Raw genomic sequence first — 21,193 nt, forward strand, 5'->3', positions numbered from 1 at the left:
AGGTCTGATCTCAGGGTTGTGGGATGGAGTCCCGTGTTGGGCTCTGCACTCAGCATGGAGTCGGCTTGGGTTTCTCTCTCTCGCCCTCTGCCCCTCCCCCCCAACTCTCTCTTTCTCTCTCAAATAAATAAATCTTAAAAAAAAAAAAAAAGAACAGTCACTCTCCCAACAGGAGTAGAAGTGAGTGAATGGATGGAGAACACAGATATTCACTCAAACCCTTCCCTTTCATGGGTGGCATAAGAAGTACCCTCCTCTGCAGGAATGTGGTGATCATCTTACACTCACTGTTAATCAGCATCCCTTTCATCTAAGCGTACGGTCTTATATTTTGTTTCTTCCTTCACAGTCTAAACTTTCTTGAATTTTACATGAACTATAAAGCAGATGCTAACTAAAATTGATTTATTTTTCCTGAAATAAATATTTTTTAAAAACACAGAGTATTCTTCAATTATTTTATAGAAAACTTTAAGATCCTTGTCTTATTTAGGAATATCAGATTATTCTTATTTTAATATATTATGCAGAAAGTTATGAGCTGACTATGCTCTGAATCAAAGAAGCATTTATGAGAACACTACAAGACACACTAAAGCTCACCTAACTTTGTAACCTGGGTCAGTGGTCCTCAGGTCAGCAGCCCCTGGGCTCCAATCGGCCCGACAATGGGATGATCTGAGTTAATCTAGTCCTGGTGTCAGTGGCTTTTTTCCTAGATGTGAAGCTTGTCTGAGTGGTGTTCATTCTACCCTGAGAGGACTAAGTTCTTACAGACTAATCAGAAGTCACAATAACTCCCACTTATCCTTTAAAATGTAGCATTTCCTCAAAGATTGGTAAATAATCTTTACTAAAGATCATGTGATTTTCTTGGCTAGTCTTTATATAAAAGTAACTGCAAGGCAAATTGTTCAGTAGTGGTGGTTGTGAGGGTTTGCTTGGGGAAAACTTCTTCATTGGCTAAATATTTGAACATGATAAGCACGGGAATTGCCATAATAGAATGTATGTGTGACCAATGCATTCAATTAACTGAACTCAGTACAATCAGGAAAACAGCTTTGTTTTATTCCCCACCATTGTTATAGTTACAACAGGAAGATAGGGTATTGTCAATCTCCAGTTATTGTTTTTTTAAAGAGAGCTCTCTCATAATATTAAAGTCAAATTCTGTAAACCCGTCTTTTACTAATTTGAAAGTTAAGAAGGGGTATTTACCTGGGTCAGAAGATCCATCTCGCCCAGCAAATTGCTGAACATTTGGTCTATGTCTTCATTTGACTCACCCATCTGAAAAAGGAAAAAAAAAAACAGATATAAACAGTCTAATAAAAGCCTGGTCCTGGAAAATTGTCCCACCTCTATTTTCCCCAAGAGCCCTGTCCATGGGCAAGTAAGTTGAAAAGAGAAGGCTATGGAGAGAAAGGTTCATTTCAGCCTGAAATTCTATGCCTGCCTTCTTTCCAATTTGCTTGGTCCAAGACTGAACCAAACCATAGGAACTGTCTCTATTTTCTCTATTTCTCAGACTAAACTAGTCTCTATGGGGCCAGGTGGACAAAATGAGTAGCTACAAAACTGGGTTGGCCTGAAAGGACAGGGAGACTTCAGTTAAAACAAGAGAGGACTATGAGACCATGGGGGACAAGCACATTCTTAAGAAGCAGACACATCTGAAAGAATCAGGTAAACATGCACATGGGCAGGGAGGCATGTATTTGAATCCAAGGAAGCCATTCAGTGAATGCTCAGGGTCAGACCATGCGAGGTAAGGAGGTAAGCACTCAGGTCCATGACAAGTTAAGGCAGACACTGCAGGTGTCTCTGTGTGAAAGTCTGAGTCAGGGAGGATGCAAACATAGCATCAGTGAGCGAAGATGGAATAACAAAGAAGGAAGATCCCATTTTGTGTAGGTTGTTCGGCTTAGTGTTTGTTAGAGTCAGAGAAGGAAAGACTGCTGCAGATAGGTCCGGCCTCTGGTTGGGGAGGGAATCCACTCACACGTGGTTTTATTCCCTCCCAGTTGCTTACAAAGCATCTGAGTCATACCCTCCCTTCTTTAAATAACCTACAAAATGGAGAAAAAGTATTGAAGTCAACAAAATACTCATGGTTTCCTCAATGAGATACCACCTCACACCCGTCAGAATGGCTAAAATTAACAAGTCAGGGAACAACAGATGTTGGCGGGGATGTGGAGAAAGGGGAACCCTCCTACACTGTTGGTGGGAACGCAGGCTGGTGCAACCCCTCTGGAAAACAGTATGGAGGTTCCTCAAACAGTTGAAATTAGAGCTACCGTTCAATCCAGCAATTGCACTACTGGGTATTTACCCCAAAGATACAAATGTAGGGACCCGAAGGGGTACGTGTACCCCAATGTTTATAGCAGCAATGTCCACAATAGCCAAACTGTGGAAAGAGCCAAGATGTCCATCGACAGATGAATGGATAAAGAAGATGTGGTATATATACACAATGGAATATTATGCAGCCATCAAAAGGAATGAGATCTTGCCATTTGCAACGACGTGGATGGAACTGGAGGGTGTTATGCTGAGTGAAATAAGTCAATCAGAGAAAGACATGTATCACATGACCTCAATGATATGAGGAATTCTTAATCTCAGGAAACAAACTGAGTGTTACTGGAGTGGTTGGGGGTGGGAGGGATGGGGTGGCTGGGTGATAGACATTGGGGAGGGTATGTGCTACGGTGAGCGCTGTGAATTGTGCAAGACTGTTGAATCACAGATCTGTACTTCTGAAACAAATAACGCAACATATTTTAAGAAAAAAGAAAAAGAAGAAGATAACAGGAGAGGAAGAAAAGGGGAGTATGTCAGAGGGGGAGACGAACCATGAGAGATGATGGACTCTGAAAAACAAACTGAGGGTTCTAGAGGGGAGGGGGGGAGGGGGATGGGTTATCCTGGTGATGGGTATTGAGGAGGGCACGTTCTGCATGGAGCACTGGGTGTTATGAACAAACAATGAATCATGGAACACTGCACCAAAAACTAATGATGTAATATATGGTAATTAACATAACAATAAAAAAATTAAAAAAAATACTCATGGTTTCACACGCTGTCCCCTCAAACAAGTCATCTGGTAGTCAAAATCTCATCATGGATGATTCATTTATTACTTTAATAAGAGGAAACTAGCAGGATAAACAATAAAATTCCAGAAATACCTGTGTGAGTTTATTTTCATTAGAATATTATGCAGTACAATGTGACAAAAAAAGAAATCCTTCAGATGAATTATTATTAACAGGGAAAGTTAAGAGTAAGTGTATCCTGGTGAACATTTCCTAAAGTATATAATTGTCAAATCACTACCCTTGTACACCTGAAACCAACATGATGTGTAAATTGCATTTCAATTTTAAAAAGAGTGTTAGTGTTAACACATTTTAAATATTTCATAGGAGAAAAGTAATCCATTCAGAGTGAAAAAAATGAATTTATTCGCTGACCTCGAAAGTGCTAACCAGTGTTCCAAAAAACTCACAGAAACCAAAGATGATGTTAATAATAATAAGAACCCTGCCATTAAATTTTCTCTTAAATCATTAAATTAGGAAAAACACTAAAATGATGAAGAATAAAGTCTTGAAAAAAAATGTGACACTGATGAGTCAGAAAAACCTGTTGAGCTCGAAGACCTTAGTTTCTCAGCCTGTACACCACTGATACACAGCGGGCGAAGGACATGCCAGAGTGAATCACACACCTAAGATGGAAATAACTCAAAACCAACAGCATTCTCACGACCTCTGGTAAACTCTTCTTGTGTTCATCTGGTAAGACCTTGCCCCCTGCCCTTTCATTCCCTTTTCCTAGAGTCTGTTGGTATTGAATTATTAAAAGGAGTCAACATCAAAATTGTGCTGTGAATCTACAGGCATAAGTAAATCTGCTACTGAATGAATCATAGTGTAAAAGAATTGTAACCTTGAGGAAAACAGTAAGATATTTGAGTTAAGGGCCTTTATTAACATAAATTTAGATTAATCTGTAAATTCAATCATCTTACATATTCATCCTCCCTACAAGAGAACCTTATTTTTGGAATGGACAGAACAGGAGTTACAGGGATATATATATAGTGTGTACAAATACCCATATACACATGCTCAAGCATGAAAAAATAGGGTTGTGTCTATTTGTATGTGTGGTATCCTCCAAAGGTCAAAATCAAGATTAAAAAGAGAGAGCCAAAGAGAGAAAGAGAACACCCAGCCCTGAGAGCTCAAGATGTTATTTGGTCCAAAAGAGCAAGGGTGGAGCTGCCTTAGTCGAGCAATGGATTGCAAAACAAGCAATGTGCACATCATGATTGGGTGGAATTAACATCTTTTTATGTGTACGTAATTTCTGAGTTCCTTTTGGGTCTTGGGAAGAACAACAAACTGTTGATTAGGAAAAACTGGAAAAATACTTTATCAGAAAGATTTTTTTTTTTTTTTTTGGTCTGGAGGGGAGGGAGTGGCTAGGAGAGGGGTAGGTGATTGAGGCTGCATATCCAGACTGAAATTCTGCCTTAGAAAGATTGTCTGAATGGCAATGGAATTTGCCATAATGCTCAGTATTTCCTTAAGGCTCAAATTTCTAAGCCTCAGTTTTTATCCTTAAGTAATTTCTTTTCTCCATGTATATAAATGTCAGATAAAATTCAAATGTACATATTTAAAAAAATCTATCCACACAATGGATTAGCAATTCCAGCCATAATTTTGGACCTAGATCAGGACCTTATTTTATCTGTCAGAGTAGCTTGTCTAAAAACAGCCTACTATGAGCACGTCTATCATTATTGCCACTCTGGTGTGTTCTCCTCCCACATGCCCTAACTTGGCTAATGGTCATTATTCATTCACTTATTAGTCTGATTTAGAAACCTTGGCCTAGTCCCTGATTCCACCCATTCTTCCATCTAACAGTCAAAAAAATCCTGTTGGTTTTTCCAGTGGAGCAACTCTCCCTTCTTTCATCCTCACTGTTAAGCCATGGTTCTGCCCCTCATCAGCTCAGCCAACACGCAGCTTCCTGGATCCCCCCTCAAGCCTCACCACCATCACAGTGAATTTGAAATACAAATTTGAATGTGTCACTCTCTTGCTTAAAAACATGCTGTGGTGATCATGATGAAGTGGAAAGAGTTCAGGTCTCAGCCTGTCTTTCAAAGTCCTTGATAATAGCCCTTGACATTGTCTGAAGAGGCTTTAAAAAATTCTCTATGTCTTTGTAATATGCTTCCCTATCCACCTATCCTTCATAAAATCCTATTTATTATTCAAAATCCAGCTCTGATGTCAACACTTCAATGGTATCTTCATAGCTTGTAGAGAGATTTACTGTCCATTGCTCTTGGTAGCCATATCAGTAAATCCTGGTCCCAATAACAAACTTGAGAAGGTATTTCACCTCCTTAGGTTTGTTTCCTTGTCTGTAAAATGAGAGGAATAATATATAATTCACAGGATTGTTGTGACATTGAAACAAATAGCATATGGTCCTTGGCATAAGCACTAGTAATAGCATTTACCGTAGTGAATCATGCTCTTTTTTGTTACCGTGTTTAAACCTCTTTCCAGACTGGGAGCTGTTATTAAGTAAGGATCAGATCTCGTTCATCTTTGTGTTTAAAAATGCTTTGTTGGAAGTCCAGAGAGACTAAATAACGTCCCAGCTTAATGGAAAGAAGTGAGGTAAAGTGCAGGCTCAGGCCACATAGAAACTCTCTATTAATCCACCTCCTATGGCCTAGACGTGGCAGTCAACATCAATACAATGAAGAACCTTGTGTTATAAACATTTTTATAAGGAGCTTTTGTCAAATGCCTGCTTTCTTGTAGCACCAGATTAAGGTATAAATTTGTGGATGGTCTAATTTGAATGTTCTGCAAGGCTCATCTTTTCAGCTTTTAGTTATGCATAATCTTTACATGAATTGAGGTACTGGTACCAATAACAGAATGAAGAATATCACTTAGTAAAATTAAAATAGTAAAATAACAAGGGGTGTATAAAAAAATGACATCATTAAAATGAATCAGTCAGTTAAGTTCAGACAAGTTAGAATTGGTCTTCAAAATTCCACCAGAACAGATGCTACCTCTCTCTCTGTTCTGTGCATGGCTGTGGGTTGAGAGAGAGAGGGGAATCTCCCCATTTCATCATCTGCCTGATAATAATAAAATAACTATTAACACACCGTTAGGCGTTCTCACTCTGTGCCATGCATTGTTCGTGTCCTGACTGATGAGATCCATCCTCACAACCACCCTTTTTTTTATTATGTTAATCCCCATACATTACATCATTAGTTTTTGATGTAGTGTTCCAGATTGATTGTTTGCGTATAACACCCCGTGCTCCATGCAGAATGTGCCCTCTTTAATACCCATCACCAGGCTAACCCATCCCCCCTCCCCCTCCCCTCTAGAACCCTCAGTTTGTTTTTCAGAGTCCATAGTCTCTCATGGTTCGTCTCCCCTTCTGATTTCCCCCCCTTCATTCTTCCCCTCCTGCTATCTTCTTCTTCTTCTTCTTTTTTTTTTAACATATAATGTATTATTTGTTTCAGAGGTACAGATCTGTGATTCAACAGTCTTGCACACTTCACAGTGCTCACCATAGCACATACCCTTCCCAATGTCTATTACCCAGTCACCCCATCCCTCCCACCCCCCACCACTCCAGCAACCCTCCAATTGTTTCCTGAGATTAAGAATTTCTCATATAAGTGAGGTCATATGATACATGTCTTTCTCTGACTGACTTATTTCGCTCAGCATAATACCCTCCAGTTCCATCCATGTCATTGCAAATGGCAAGATTTCATTCTTTTTGATGGCTGCATAATATTCCATTCACAACCACCCTTGATGGACATTTTTATTTTCCCCATTTCACAGATGAGGAAACTAAGACACCTAGAGTTTAAGTAACTTGCCCAAGGCCACACAATTTGAGTCAGTCAACAAATATTTATTGATCTCAGACACTGTTAACAAACCTCTGGAAAAGGTTACCACAACTGTATTTCTCTTCATCAGTGTGTCAAGGATTAAATACCTAGACTTTATCTACATACTGTATGTCTTTTTATTTTGAAGACATTTAAAAAAAAGTTTGGATCTTTGCATTGAGACTGTAACTTTTTAACTTTATTCTATCTGTATTTCTCAGGGCAGGTAAGCAATGTTTTGAGTCTATAGCTAGATTGCCAGAGCCTAAGTATAAGGAGAATTCATAAGAAAAAAGACTGAAAAATTTGAGGCTCTGTCAATCTGAATTTGCTTTGGCATTTTCATTATTTTTAAATTAAAAAAATAGCTGGCAATGTTCATTTTTTTCAAGTAAAAAAAAAATCAGCCCACGCATTACAACTACAGAAACCAAAGAAGTGAAAATTAAAAAAAAAAAAAATCTGTTCATTATGGGGATCACACTTAGCACGGGATATGGAGTGTAGAATCCAGAAGATCACAAATGCTGGTGGGAACTAGGACAGTATGATTGGAAAATAACTCACAATATTGAATTCTACCTGATTCCTTCACTGTAGGTTTTTTTTTTTTTTTTTTTTTTTTTTGCAAAATGCAATGAAAGCACTTATCAAGAGGAAGTGGCTCACAGAACAACACAGCACGTGGTTAAAGGTTCTTGCAATGTTTGGGGGTAGGGAGTAGCTAAAGCTTCTGTGTAACATAAAACAGGAAACAGAAGCATCTCTAAACTTACACATAAATCAAATAATACTCAACAAAGAACTAAGATGAAGAAATCTCTTGGGCCAACTTAACAGGCCTTTTAGTACACCTGAGATAAGTGAAAATTTTAAGAAATAAGCTAACAGTTATTAAGTTAGTAGGATAATCACTATGATCACATGAACAATACAGACCAAACAGAACAATCACTCACAAAGAACGTTAGGGATATGCATATGTATGGTCACGCAAAAGCAACAGTCAAGACAATAGGGTTCTTTGGTAAGCAATATTGTGACGGCAAGAGTTAGAAGGAAAAAAACACATCTGTATCTGAAAAAGGGGTCATGAAATGACATGGTTTATTTCAGTAATTTAAAAACCACTATGGAGGGGCGGCTGGGGGGCTCAGTCATTAAGCATCTGCCTTCAGCTCAGGTCATGATCCCAGGGTCCTGGGATCGAGTCCCACATCGGGCTCCCTGCTTGGCGGGAAGCCTGCTTCTCCCTCTCCCACTCCCCCTGCTTGTGCTCCTGCTCTCGCTATCTCTCTGTCAAATAAATAAAATCTTTAAAAAAAAAAATAAATAAAAAATAAAAACCACTATGGATGTGCTTTCAAAAGCCTTAGAATTTGTCACAGTGTAGAGTCAGACACATACACAGAAGATGAGGTGGGCTACCATATTTTTTTTAAGGTATGATTTTTAAATGTATGTACTTCCAAACTGCTTTGCTTTTGAGTGAATGCAGGGTGGAGTAGGGCAGAGTGCAGCATTATGCTAGGTCAAGTCCTGGAGTAGGTGAAAAGTGAGATGGCTGAGAGACCCAAAAATGTTCAACAGGACCAAGAAGTAAACAGCATGTAACGCAGGGAAATAAAACTCCTATGAACTCAATATTCTCACTTCCATCTGTCCAGATGGCTTTTCTGTATCTTGGGGAGACAGGTTGTAGACTATTTTCACTTGGATATACATCAGCTGAAACGTGAATTTTAAAATCTCGAGATTTTCTCAAATTGCCTTTTAATTCTATTTTGAGCATCCATATCAGGAATGGGGAGCTGCGTTTGTATTTGGGATCCACTGTGACATCGAACTAAATGACAACGTAATTTAGGGTTTTCTTTTAAGAGACGAAAATAGAAAATATATTGTTCACTCACTTATAAGTTAAAACTATGGACATTAATTTTCATACAGAAAACTCCTGTGAATATTTATCTGTATTCACCATCTTCTACTCATCTCTATTTTCTCCTCAATCTATCTTGCCATGGCTGAATGTTTGTGTGTCCCCCAAATTTATATGTTAAAATCTAATCCCCAAGGTGATGGTATTTGGAGGTGGAGATTTTGGGAGGTCATGAGGTCATGACGGTGGAGCCTTCATGTTGAGATCAGTGCCCTTACAAGAAAAGATACAAGAGAGATTGTTCCCTCTCTCTGCCCTCTGCCATGTGAAGATACAAGAAGATGGCCATGTGCAAAAAAGCAAGAGGGCTCTCCCCAGACACCAGATCTGCTGGTGCCTTTATCTTGGACCTTCCAGTTTTCGGAACTGTGAGGAAAAAAATGTTTGTTGTGTGAGCCACCCAGTTGATATTTTTGTTATAGCAGCCCAACCTTGACCAAGACATACCCCAGTTGGACTTTAGTTCCCCCATGTAACCCAACTGTGTGTCAACATTCAATGACTTTCATGTTGCCAAATCCAGTGATGGATTCTTAGCATCTTAAACAACATTTATCACCATTCATTGATCACTCTCTCAGAAATACTTTATTCACTTGGCTTCCATAAAAGCTCTCCTTCCTGCTTTGCCTCCTAGTAGAGGCCAATTGATTTGAAGATAATAAAGCCTACGCTTCAGGGCTCCTCCTTTGTAAGTCCTTTCTAAGACCGCATTTCTCTTCTAGCACTCCAGCAGCAGTGTTGAACATTGTTCTCATGCTGAGAGATGATCCTGGTAGTTCCAGGGCTTAGATGGGGCCAGTGGGCTTCCAGCACTACCTCTACTCCACCTGGACTCTAGCAAGAGTTGGATCCATAGTAGATCTCATGGACTGTGGAATCTACCTTCTATTCCAAGAAGAAGATCTGAAGGAGACACTGTTCTGCTCTGCTCCTTGCATGAGGTCACCTCAACCTAGGCTTCATGGCCACCCTACATCGTCCCCAGGACCAGCCGAGCAGTTGGGAGGTAGCAAGAACTGATGGCTATATGGTCCTGGCTGAGCAGGAATAGCTGCTTCCTGGGCCATTGGGAGCCATGGGATGCCATGCCACAACTAGTGAGAGAAAATACCTCAGTTCTCTGAGGTCTTTCTCCTGGGCAAGACACACTGCCAGAGGAAGAAACCACAGAGGAAGTTACAGATGAGGCCTTACCACAGAGAGCGGTGAGACTGAAATAAACTTTTTCTAAACTATCAATAATAAAATTAATTTTGAGCAACCATGCTGGAGGAAAGACTAAATTATCTGTTACCTCTATAGAATATTGTGTTTCAAATTCATCCTCATAGAGAGAGGTGATCGAAGAATATGCAGCCAAACTGTAGGAAAAAATTGCATCAGGCAAGTAATTAGAAATAAAAAAAGTAAGTGTTACTTTTTGTATTTTGTGATGTTTGTGGCATGGGCTTTTAAAAAACTGGTAATTTGTTGAGATTTCCTTTCTCTAAATAAATATTTTCTTCAGTTCTTAACTTTTTATTCATAATTTTGTATTCTATTGTTTTAAAGAGAGTCTCCCTCCAGCTGTATATTTAGGCCCCAGAGATCCTGGAACTGTCCCTGCCTACCTCGCTGGCCTCTCATTTGAGCTTCCTCCATTGATTCTGCTCTTCTCCCTGATGTAGTTTTTCTCCTGGCCTCTATGTACATCCACTCCCTAGGAGACATCATGCTGCCTTAGGCTTTAAATACCATATACATGCTGCCCATTCCAAAGTGTATCTCCAACCCAAACTTCTCTCTTACTTCACACATTCAACTAGTACTTAGCACTGCCCCGCCCCGTCTCTCTGATTTTATCTCCTTTAACTCTGCTCACACCAGCCTACAGCTGTTCCTTGAACACTGTAAGCATGCATTTGCACATGCTTTTCTCTGTCTGGAAGACCTGTTCCCCGCTTACTTGAGTGGCTTGCTCTTCACTGCCGTTAGGTCTTTGCTTGCATGTTCCCTCATTACTGAGGCCTTCCCTATTTCAAAATCAACTCTCTCCTACAACTCCCATTTTCCCTGCTTATATTCTCTTTGCACTTACCAACTAGAATGTAAGCTACATGAGGTCAGGGATTTGATTGTTTTTGCTTACTACTAGATTCTAGCAAGCAGGGCAATGTAGATACATGATAGTGAGTATCTGTTCAGTGAGTGGATGAATAAAAAGTTTTGAAAGATTAAAATGTAATATATTCCTTTAGGCTTCATGAGGGCATGGTTCACCTTTATATTTCTAGTGCCTGCTTTGGTCATGGAAGACCTTCAGTAGTATCTGCTGAATAAATGAATGTTTTAAGGGACAGCAGTAGAGAAGAAATGAAGCTAGGGAAAGACAGATTAAAAAAGGAGAATGATTCTACAACCACCTTAGTGGATGGCAAGAATAAATGGTGGATGTTGACATGGATGGATGAAAGATGGGTAGGGAATGATATTGACTCAGAGTAACTCCCTACTCTGCTAAGTCAAGCTCCAGGGTAGGTGAGATGGCTGAGTAAGATCCCAAAATACTTAACTTAGAAGCAGGACAGTAAGTAACATAAATGTTACTTAGCTCTTTCAAAGGCTACACCTTTAAATGTAGAAATCTGGTGGACCCAACTTTAACCAAATGATCAAACTTAGGATCATCATTGATGAGACAACCAGAGACCACTGTCCCTGATGTGATGCACTGAGGACATGGCATCACCATAATGCTGCTGCCAGAATGTTTAGCCTGAGTCTAGTCAAGAGGAATCAATCAGACAAATCCAAATTCAGGGACATTCTGCAAAACAACAAAGTGACTGTTTTGGATTCTTTAAATAAAAGAAGATATAGGAATAATTTGGAAAATTTGAATATGGACTATACATCAGAAAATGCATGGGCGCCTGGGTGGCTCAGTTGGTTAAGCCACTGCCTTCGGCTCAGGTCATGATCCCGGAGTCCCGGGATCGAGTCCCGCATCGGACTCCCCCTTCTCTGTGGGGAGCCTGCTTCTCCCTCTGCCTCTGCCTGCCACTCCCCCTGCTTGTGCTCACTCTGTCTCTCTATGTCAAATAAATAAATAAAATATTAAAAAAAAAAAGAAAATGCATTAAGTCCATTAAATTTCCTGAATGTGATAATTGTAAAGTGACTGCATAAGAGCTCTTTGTTCTTAAGAGATAAACAGTGAAAAAAATAAAGAGAAGAAATACAGTAAAATGTAAATAATTAGTGAATATGAGTAAACGGAATATGGATGTCCGTTACGCTATTCTTGCTTTTTTTTTTTTGTTTTTTTTTTTGCTGTCGTTGAAGTTTTGAAGTTTTTCGAAATGAAAAGCTGGAGAGAAAAAGAACCAAGCTTTAAAGTCAGACAGACCTGAGTTTAAAAAAGCAAGGCAAAACAAAACAAAACAAAACAAAACAAGAAAGAAGAGTGGATAATAAAATGTAGAGACTGGCAAAGACAATGTAAAAGTAAAGAATCTATCTTGTGAACTGCTGTATGTTGATCATCTAATTCCCACAAAAACCATGTGGGGATCCATATTTCTCCCATTTTCACAGATGAGGAGCCTGTGCTCAGGAATCTGAGTGATGGGCCCAAGATGACACAGAAACATAGGTAGAAAATACACTCGGACTCACACAACGCATCTGCCTAGAGATGACACACATTCAAACACACACAGAGAAGTAGAACTCTGTAGTGTGGATTACATCATGATGAAGTTACCTTAAATCTTAAATGTAATACTTACTAGGTTATGTAGTGTCTGTTAAAGGTTTATATCCTTATATCCGAAGAATGTATACCAATCACCCACTTTTTTTTTTTTTACCTCTTTTTCACTTATAAATAAAAAGTTCTAGATATTTTCATCTTATTATCGGGATGAGCTGTTTATACGATTCATTGCCAAAGCTTTCAGGTTGTAATTTTCAAAGTGAAAAGAGATTGAAATGGCAGGTTATGCATCGCCAAGGACTGCCCTTTAGGTACCAAATGCCTACCTATCAAAAGCTTCTATTAGAATTCAAGAGAAGTTATTTAACTTCCAATAGTGCTTAAGATAATAAAGAAAAATAAATCATTGTATTTAGCCAAGTAAGAAATATAGAAAAATTCACAACTTTCTTTGATAAGCCTAAAAATTATACTGTGAACTCTAATGGTTTTAAGGAACAAGAGTGTATGGGCTTGGGTAGTGAACGCCTGGGTGTCCTGACATGCTTTGCACATCTTAATATCTTTAGATTCTCAATTTGTGAAGTGAAGACTCCATTTTATTTGTAATACTAACAAGAAATATTATGTAATTCTATGATTCACTTTGTGCTCTTAGATCTTAAAATCTTTCTAAACATTTAATGCAGCATCCTCCCACCTCCAAAAAAGAAAGTATTAATGAATTAATCAATGAAATATGGCAGTCACGTTGAATGTTCTCAAGATGAGAAATGGAAAATGACCTTTGGCTTAAATGCATGAAAGTCCCTGGTTATCTTGGGAGCGCTGAGGGTGGGAGCCAATAGAGGGCTTTCAGAAATGAGTGGGAAACTGAGATAACAACACAGACAACTTTTCTGGGGCCACAGCAATTATACATGCTTTCTTCTCTGTCGTTTAGAATTCTTCCAAAGTCACTTTCGTGGCTCTGAGCATCTTTCACATGGATGTGCTGCACCATCATCTAATCAAGTCTCTATTGTTGGAAGTTTATGGTTTGCTCTTCTTTTCAAGATATGATGCTAGGAGCCAGATGTTTGCATTTGCAGAAAAATTATATGCAGCACGGCTTAAGGATAACACTGGAAATATCAACCAATTCTTGACTTTCTGTGGGGTGAGCAATTTTCTGTTGCTGCATCGTGGTCAATATTCTGCACCTGTCACTAGCAACCCCCAAAGATTGGGGCTCTTGGTAACAATAAGGGTCAAGTGTGGTAAACTCTGCATTAATGAGCTCAAACAGTATGTGTCCCACTGTGCTGTTTATTTCTCTCTGTTTGGAACTATTTGCAGCCATCTCTGCTGGTGTGTGCAAAACCTATTAGGGTGAAACATGCCATGGAAAAAACCTACATCGGAAAAATCTAAGGTACATTTGAGATTTTTTTCAGTGACAACCCAGTTTTAATTCTTTTCCTGAGTCTCTTAGTAAAATTTCTCTCTTCTTCTTCAAAGATGCTACTGACAATACTTTTCACTCTATTTTAAAGAAAGGAACTGAATCTTTACTCCCCCACATTTGAGATGATTCAACAAATTTATTTGTTAAATAAAACAAAAATCATCCAGTATTTTTGTCCTAAACGACCTTCCATAGGTAGCTAGGGTGCGGTGTGTGGGGGCTTCTGTTTTGGGTGCATTTATCCCCCCTCCATAATAAGTGAGCCCATCTAGCCAGGCCTCAGGCTGGGGAACCACTGAACTGCAGTGGGCAGACAAGACCCTCCCCCAGGAACAAGACTGGAGTCTAGAACCAGGATGCCCGGGTTCAAGACTCAGCACTTACTGCTGTGTAACCTTGGCCAAGTTACATTATAATTTCAGTGTGTTAGTTTTCTTATCTGTGAAAAAAGGCGTGAAAAAAGCTACCTCGGGGGGTCAAAGTGAGAATTCTATAAACTAATGCATGTAAAACGCATAGAATAGGCCTGGCTTGGATGGAAGTGCTCAGGAAGTGGAGGTCCTCATACTATTAAGCAGTCGGAAGCACAGCCATCTTTCAGCCTCCCGTAAGCCTGGAAGCTCGATGTGCGAGGACACAGGCTGAGGTCAGACACTCTGATCGTGGCTCTGGAGAGGAGGATGGTGATGACAGCACAGAGTATTGTTAAGTCAACTGTCTCTGGACCAGGGTCCTCACTCTTGCCCCATCCCTTCCCACCAGAGAAACCACACATGGCCTTGGATGGTCTTGGTTGCAACCGGCAGGGGCGGGGAGGTCGGGAGTTGAAAAAGGGAGAGAGTTGAAAAAACAAAAGGACTGCATCTTTTGAGACCTTAACGGAAACCGAGAACACAGGTCTCTGTTTTGTGGAGTACGCTGGAACTGCCCAGAGTAACAGCTGAGGCCACCCCAACTGCACAGAGGTCGAAAGTGGAAGGCAGTCCTGCTGCTTCAGGAAGGGGGAAAGCAAAGCGGCCCCAGGAAGAACACGTAGCCTGCAAAGACAGCATCATAGATGGTGCAGCAGGAATGATTACATTCCCTGTCTCAGTACAGCCACGTCCAAGGGCTCCCATGAGCCCTGCTGAGGACTCCAGGAATGAGCCTGGAAAAGCTTTACGAGGTGGGGGTACAGAGACACCATCTAGGGTGGCTGGAGCAGGGGCTATTCCTCAGTTACTGTAATAACCACCATTTCCCAATTGTTCCCTTAGGTTAGTATGCCCTAGAGAAACCGAGGACACACAAACATATTCGCAAAGCTATTGTTTATTTTCACATGAGCTCACTTACTTACACAATGATAGGTAGCGGTTTTATACCAGGATTTCTCACTTATGAATTCATTCATTAGCTCAAGAAGCATTTATGGAATGCAAACTCTGTCAGACCCCATGGTAAGTGCTAGGATCCATACCCTGAATATATGTCCAATGAATGAAGTTCACAATCTAAACAGGATGACAGACATGCAAATAATTTAACAGCACGTAACAATAATATAAAAAGACATGGATAGAATAATACAGGGTCAGAGAGGAGAGAACATTAGTTCTTTTGGGGTGAGTTGTTCTTGACAGTGAGAGGGAAGGACATGTAGCAGCTAAGAGCATGAGCACACACGTCGGATTCTCAAAGACTTGTGTTCTGCTCTGCACTTACTGTGGTGTGATGTTGGGACACCTTAAATACCTACAGTGTCTAAACCTATAATATGGGAATATTTCACTGGGTTTTATGAGGATTAATGTGTGCAAAGGGCTTACCAAATGCCTGATACATGTTAAATGTCCTATTGTCATCATTTAGATAGTACATATATCTTATTAAGAACATTACCAGACGCTTGAAAGCACACGGCAGGTTGATAGATTTGAATAATCTAGTGAGGCGAAAGCTGATCTGTGGATTTGGTTCAGCATTTCCTCCTCAACAGTGGTTCTCAAAGTGTGGGTCCTCAGACCAGCAGCAGCTGCACACCCAGACACTAAGAACTGCGAATTCTTGGGCCCCACTCCAAAATTACTGAATCAGTAACTCCGGGGGTGGGGGCAAATAATCTTTTTAACAAGCTGTCCTTGTGATTTCATTGTACACTAAAGTTTGAGAGCCACTGCTCCATAAGTAGATGGCAAACTCCATAAGCAAATAATGTAAAGAGATTATGAGAAGCAAAACTTTTAGCCAAGACACAAATGGCTTGTGTTTCACACCAAACACAAGGAAAGAAGGCATTTTGCATACGCTGTATGCATCATCTCAGTGTAAAAAATGCATTAGAAATTATCACATCTTTTTATTGTTTGAAGGTACAAAATGAAAAAGAATCTAGTGTTTAATGTTAGGTATTGGGGAATCAAGGTCAGTGAATGTTCCTGTCTTGGGTATCTGGATAAGCTCTTGAAGCAAATAGTCACTCAATTCCTATAGATTGTGAAGCACTTCCTTTCTTTACTCATATACGAGAGGCATATTCACAGTATAATGATGATAATGATGATGATGGTTGTTTTAAACATGCTTCCAGTTCTTTGAGGCTTCTTCCATTGAGATGTGGAATCTATGTCTCCTTCCCCTGAATTTGAGCAGGCTCATAATCGCTTTGGGGGATAAATGCAGCGTAAGTGACACTTCGTGTTTTTGGAGGGTAGGCCATTAAAAGCCATCCCCCTGGGCGTCTCAGAACTCCCTCTAGACATTCCATCTAGGAGCCCAGCTGCCACCCTGTGAGAAGCTTGAGCCACCTGGAGGGGCCACAGGAGGACTCTCATCACCAATCCCAGGCCAGGCAGGTGAGTGACAAACCTTCCAGGGGACCCCAGTGTTCAGCTGTTTGGGCCACCCCCAGATGTTCAAGTCTTCCCAGTTGAGGTCATAGACCTCATGGAGCTGAGACAAGCTAGCCCTGCTGTGACCTGTCTGAATTATGCAACAGTACATAAGTACGACAAGTAATCATAATGCGCAGGATTTCAGAGCACCTTCCATGTGTCAAGCACTATACTACGTTTTTTTTTCTTCAAGATTTATGTATTTATTTTAGAGAGAAAGAGAGAGAGAGCGTGCACGCAGTGGGGAGGGGCAGAGGAAGAGGGACAGAGAATCTCAGGCAGACTCCGCGCTGAGGGCAGAATCCAACGCAGGGCTCGATCTCATGACCCTGAGATCATGACCTTGAGATCCCAACCTGAGCTGAAACCAAGAGTCTGACGCTTAATGGACTGCATCACCTAGGTGCCCCATACTATGTTTTATATGCTACACCTCTTATCCTTTCTACTGTTCTATATGTGTATATATATATATATATTTTTTTTTTTTTTCTCTGCAAAATATGTTATCCTTACTTGCATGTGAAGGAATGGAAGCTCTGAAAAGACAGGTATCATACAGGGGCACACATGTGGCAAATGACTAGTTTCTGACAAAATTCAATGCATAGAAATGCCAAAATGTTAGTCTGCACCCACCCAAAGATGGTAACTAGGAAATGGCAAATTAAATATTGACAATGATACAATTATGCCATTAAAAATTTTTTTTTAAAGTTAATGCTTTTTCTATGGAGAATTTAATCATACCTACTCATCAGGAGGTACGAAGATCATCAACTTATTATTAATTACAATTAATGATTATATAATTACAATATACAATCCATAACAATGTCAGCATTAATAATTTGATTTATTTTGCCATAATTATAAGATGTTTGTCATGAAAAATACAGGAATTTGTGTTCTTGAATAAGCCAACTAGATAGAATTAACCTAACTACAGAGCATCACAAACAGCAAACTAGTTAAGATCTGAGCAGATTTATGAAACGAAGCAGGACACCTATCAGTTCTGTGGATATATGAAAATATTTAATGGCTCTATGAGCGTTTCTTCAATTTCTTTGTGAAGGCTATTTACACACAATTTCCTATGGGTACTATTTTTATATATGGCAAATGAGAACCTTTTAATTTAATTATATTTTTCTCCACAGTCTACATGGGATCACACCCAGCCTATAGCTACAGGATTTTAAAATTTTCTCTTACAGTTGTGAGAAAGCACAAATAAAGAATGAAAATAATGTACATGAAAACACAGAATGCTCCAGAGTTCTCTGTCAGTTTTGGTTAGACCACTAAGCCAGTTCTCTATTTAATTCATGTATCAAGAAAATAAAAACAGTGAATATGGAACTTGGAATTATCCTTGATCATCATTCAAATGGTATATATTGGGGCCCTGTTCTATCATCAGAAAATTTATTAGGTGTGAATATGTTACTGGATGAGTCAAATCTGAATTCAGTCCTAACTACTGCATGACTTTGAGCAACTTAACCTGTTGAACTCCAGATTTTTCATCTGTAAAATGGGAGTTAGAAAACCTAATTCATCAAATTGCTTTGAGAGTTAAATTAGCATAGTCAGGCCCCAGCACAGTAACTGGCACACAGTGGTGCTTGTATGTAGGTAGATAAATTTAAAATGCACAGACAGAGAAAGACAAATACAGAATGATCTCACTTATATGTAGAATTAAAAAAAAAATAACACAAAAACCCATGCTTATAGATATAGAGAACAGATTGGTGGTTGCCAGAGACAGGGGTGGGGGGGTGGGCAAAGTGGGTGAAGGGGTCAAAAGGTAGAAATCTAGTTAAAAATAAGTCACGGGTGTGTAATGTCCAGCATGGTAACTATAGTTAATAATACTGTATTCTATATTTGAAAGTTACTAAGAGAGTAGATCTTAAAAGTTCTCATCACAAGAAAAAATTTTATAACTATGCACGATAACAGATGTTAACTAGAACTATGGTGATCATGTCACAATATAAACAAATATGGAATCATTATGTTGTATTGTATACCTGAAACTAATATAAAACTATTAAACTAATATAAAACTAATATAAAACTAAATATGGAATCATTATGTTGTATTGTATACCTGAAACTAATATAAAAATATAAAACTATATGTCAGTTATAGCTCAAAAAAAAGACCAGCAATGCCAAGTGTTGATGAGGTTGTAGAGCAACTGGAAATCTCATATCTTGCTAGCAGAAATGCAAAATGGTATAGCCGCTTTGAAAAACAATATGGCAGTATCATACAGTACCATATAAAATTAAACATACATTCACCACTCAGCTTAGCAATTCCACTTTAAGGTATTTACCCAAGCAAAGTGAAAATACATGCTCACTCAGAAATGTGTTTAAATGTTCATAACAGCATTATTCATAAAACCAAAAACTGGTGAGTGAATAAACAAATTGCAGTAATTTCATGTCACAGAATCCTACTATCAATAAAAAAAGGAAAAATAGTAATATACAGAACAACATGGATGAATCTCAAAAATATTAGGCTAAATGAGAAAAGCCAAACATAAATAGTGCATACTGTATAATTCCATTTATATGAAACTCTAGAAAAGAAATAGCTATAGTGACTGAAAGCAGGTTGTTGTGGCTAGGAGTTGAAGGGAAGGGTTCAAGTGCAAAGAGGCACAAGGGATAAATATAGTTATCCTATCCATCCTTTAAGCTCAGGTTTATGATAAAATAAAATAAAATGACAACTTCTGGTTCCAAATAGTGGGCAGTGAATATACACTTTCTACTAAAATTCTAAGGCAATGACTATGTAACAGTCTGAAAAGCAAGTCAGAATGGCACCACCATACTAAAAATTTTGAGGAATTTCTGGAAGATGTTAAGAAGAAGGGACTATATAGACTGAACAATGAGAGCTAAGGAAACAGCAGTTCAATATGAGTCTAGAGGAGGGCTGCTTAAGATAGAGCCAAGGAAAACACCCAAGCTTAGGGTCAGCAAGGAGGGAATCCAGAGGCACCCCCCCACAACTGGAAGGGTAATTATTTAAAGGACTGAGTGCTATGGGCCATTTAATTTCTGTGTCACAGTTGGAAATATGAACTGTCACAATTGCCCCAGTCTAAAATCAGCAAGAATCTCTGCCTTAAATAACATGGGAAAAGTGTCTCATTGGTTCCTAACCTGAGTATTAAGCTACCCAAGACAAGTAGAGCAGTGCCTTGAAAATTGGGAGTTGCATGACACACAGGCAGATTCCAATCCAACCAGCTGACAATTCAATCAATCAACCAATCAATCAGAAGGGAGTGGGAAGAGAAATGTTCACTTTCAATGAAATGCACTAAGAACTCTCATGTGCTCCACCTCCAGCACAAAGATTTGCTGGCCTCAGTAAACAGCATTCAAGGAGGGCTGGAACTTATGTCTCACTGTTATCCAAACAAAAGGGAAAAGCTGCCTATTAATCCCCACATTCATTTATAGAAAAAACCCTACAGTCAGCTTTCTAGCCAAAAAAACAGGGCTGTAACAGCTGCCAAGTAAATCCATACCATTTTCCTATATTATTCTAGTCCTTTCATTAAAATTATGAATCAACAACCAAGGGTCATGAAATATTTGAGGAAAAGCAAGAGCATGGGAGCCTCAAGACTAAAAACCAGAACACTGACCCCTGAGGAGACAGAGCTCATTAGAGAAATGGAAGAGAAATTTTTAAAAAATTTCAACTGATGCCTTCAGAGAATTTTAAGATAATATAGCAACTACAATAGGTTGCTATTAAAAAAGCAACCAAAAAATAAGAAAACAAATTAATATTACTTACAAACATAGATGCAAAAATCCCAAATAAAAGTTTAGAAAATCGATTCCAGAAACATATTAAAAGAATAAGACATAATAACCAGGAATGCAAGAACAGCTCATCAGTTGGAAATGTATTAGAGTAATTCACTAACTTAAATATTAAATGATAGAACATATGATCATCTTAATGCATGGTGAACAGGTAGTTGGTAAAATCCAATATGTGTTCCTGATTAAAACCTCTTAGCAAGGTTGAAATAGTTGGTATTTTCCTTAATTTATAAGGGTATCTACCAGAAACCAATGGCAACCATTGATCTTTCTTTTTCCTTTTTAAAGTAGGCTCCATGCTGGGCATGGAGCCTAACATGGGCTTGAACTCACAACCCTGAGATCAAGACCTGAGCTGAGATCAAGAGTT

At 39.1% G+C, this 21,193-nt stretch overlaps 1 protein-coding gene across 1 annotated transcript in view; it reads right to left on the bottom strand.

The window, feature by feature from the left end:
- The window catches only part of APBB1IP (amyloid beta precursor protein binding family B member 1 interacting protein), a 104,229-nt gene that overhangs the window by 58,911 nt on the left and 24,125 nt on the right, over positions 1-21,193 (bottom strand). The window contains exon 2 of the mRNA XM_025892011.2: positions 1,222-1,293. Within this exon, the coding sequence (XP_025747796.1) occupies positions 1,222-1,293 (72 nt within the window). The remainder of the gene's footprint in view (positions 1-1,221; positions 1,294-21,193) is intronic.

Source organism: Callorhinus ursinus, unplaced genomic scaffold (genome assembly GCF_003265705.2).
Source record: "Callorhinus ursinus isolate GAN/ISIS: 27379988/994484 unplaced genomic scaffold, GSC_fseal_2.0 scaffold63, whole genome shotgun sequence".
Classification (NCBI taxonomy): domain Eukaryota; kingdom Metazoa; phylum Chordata; class Mammalia; order Carnivora; family Otariidae; genus Callorhinus; species Callorhinus ursinus.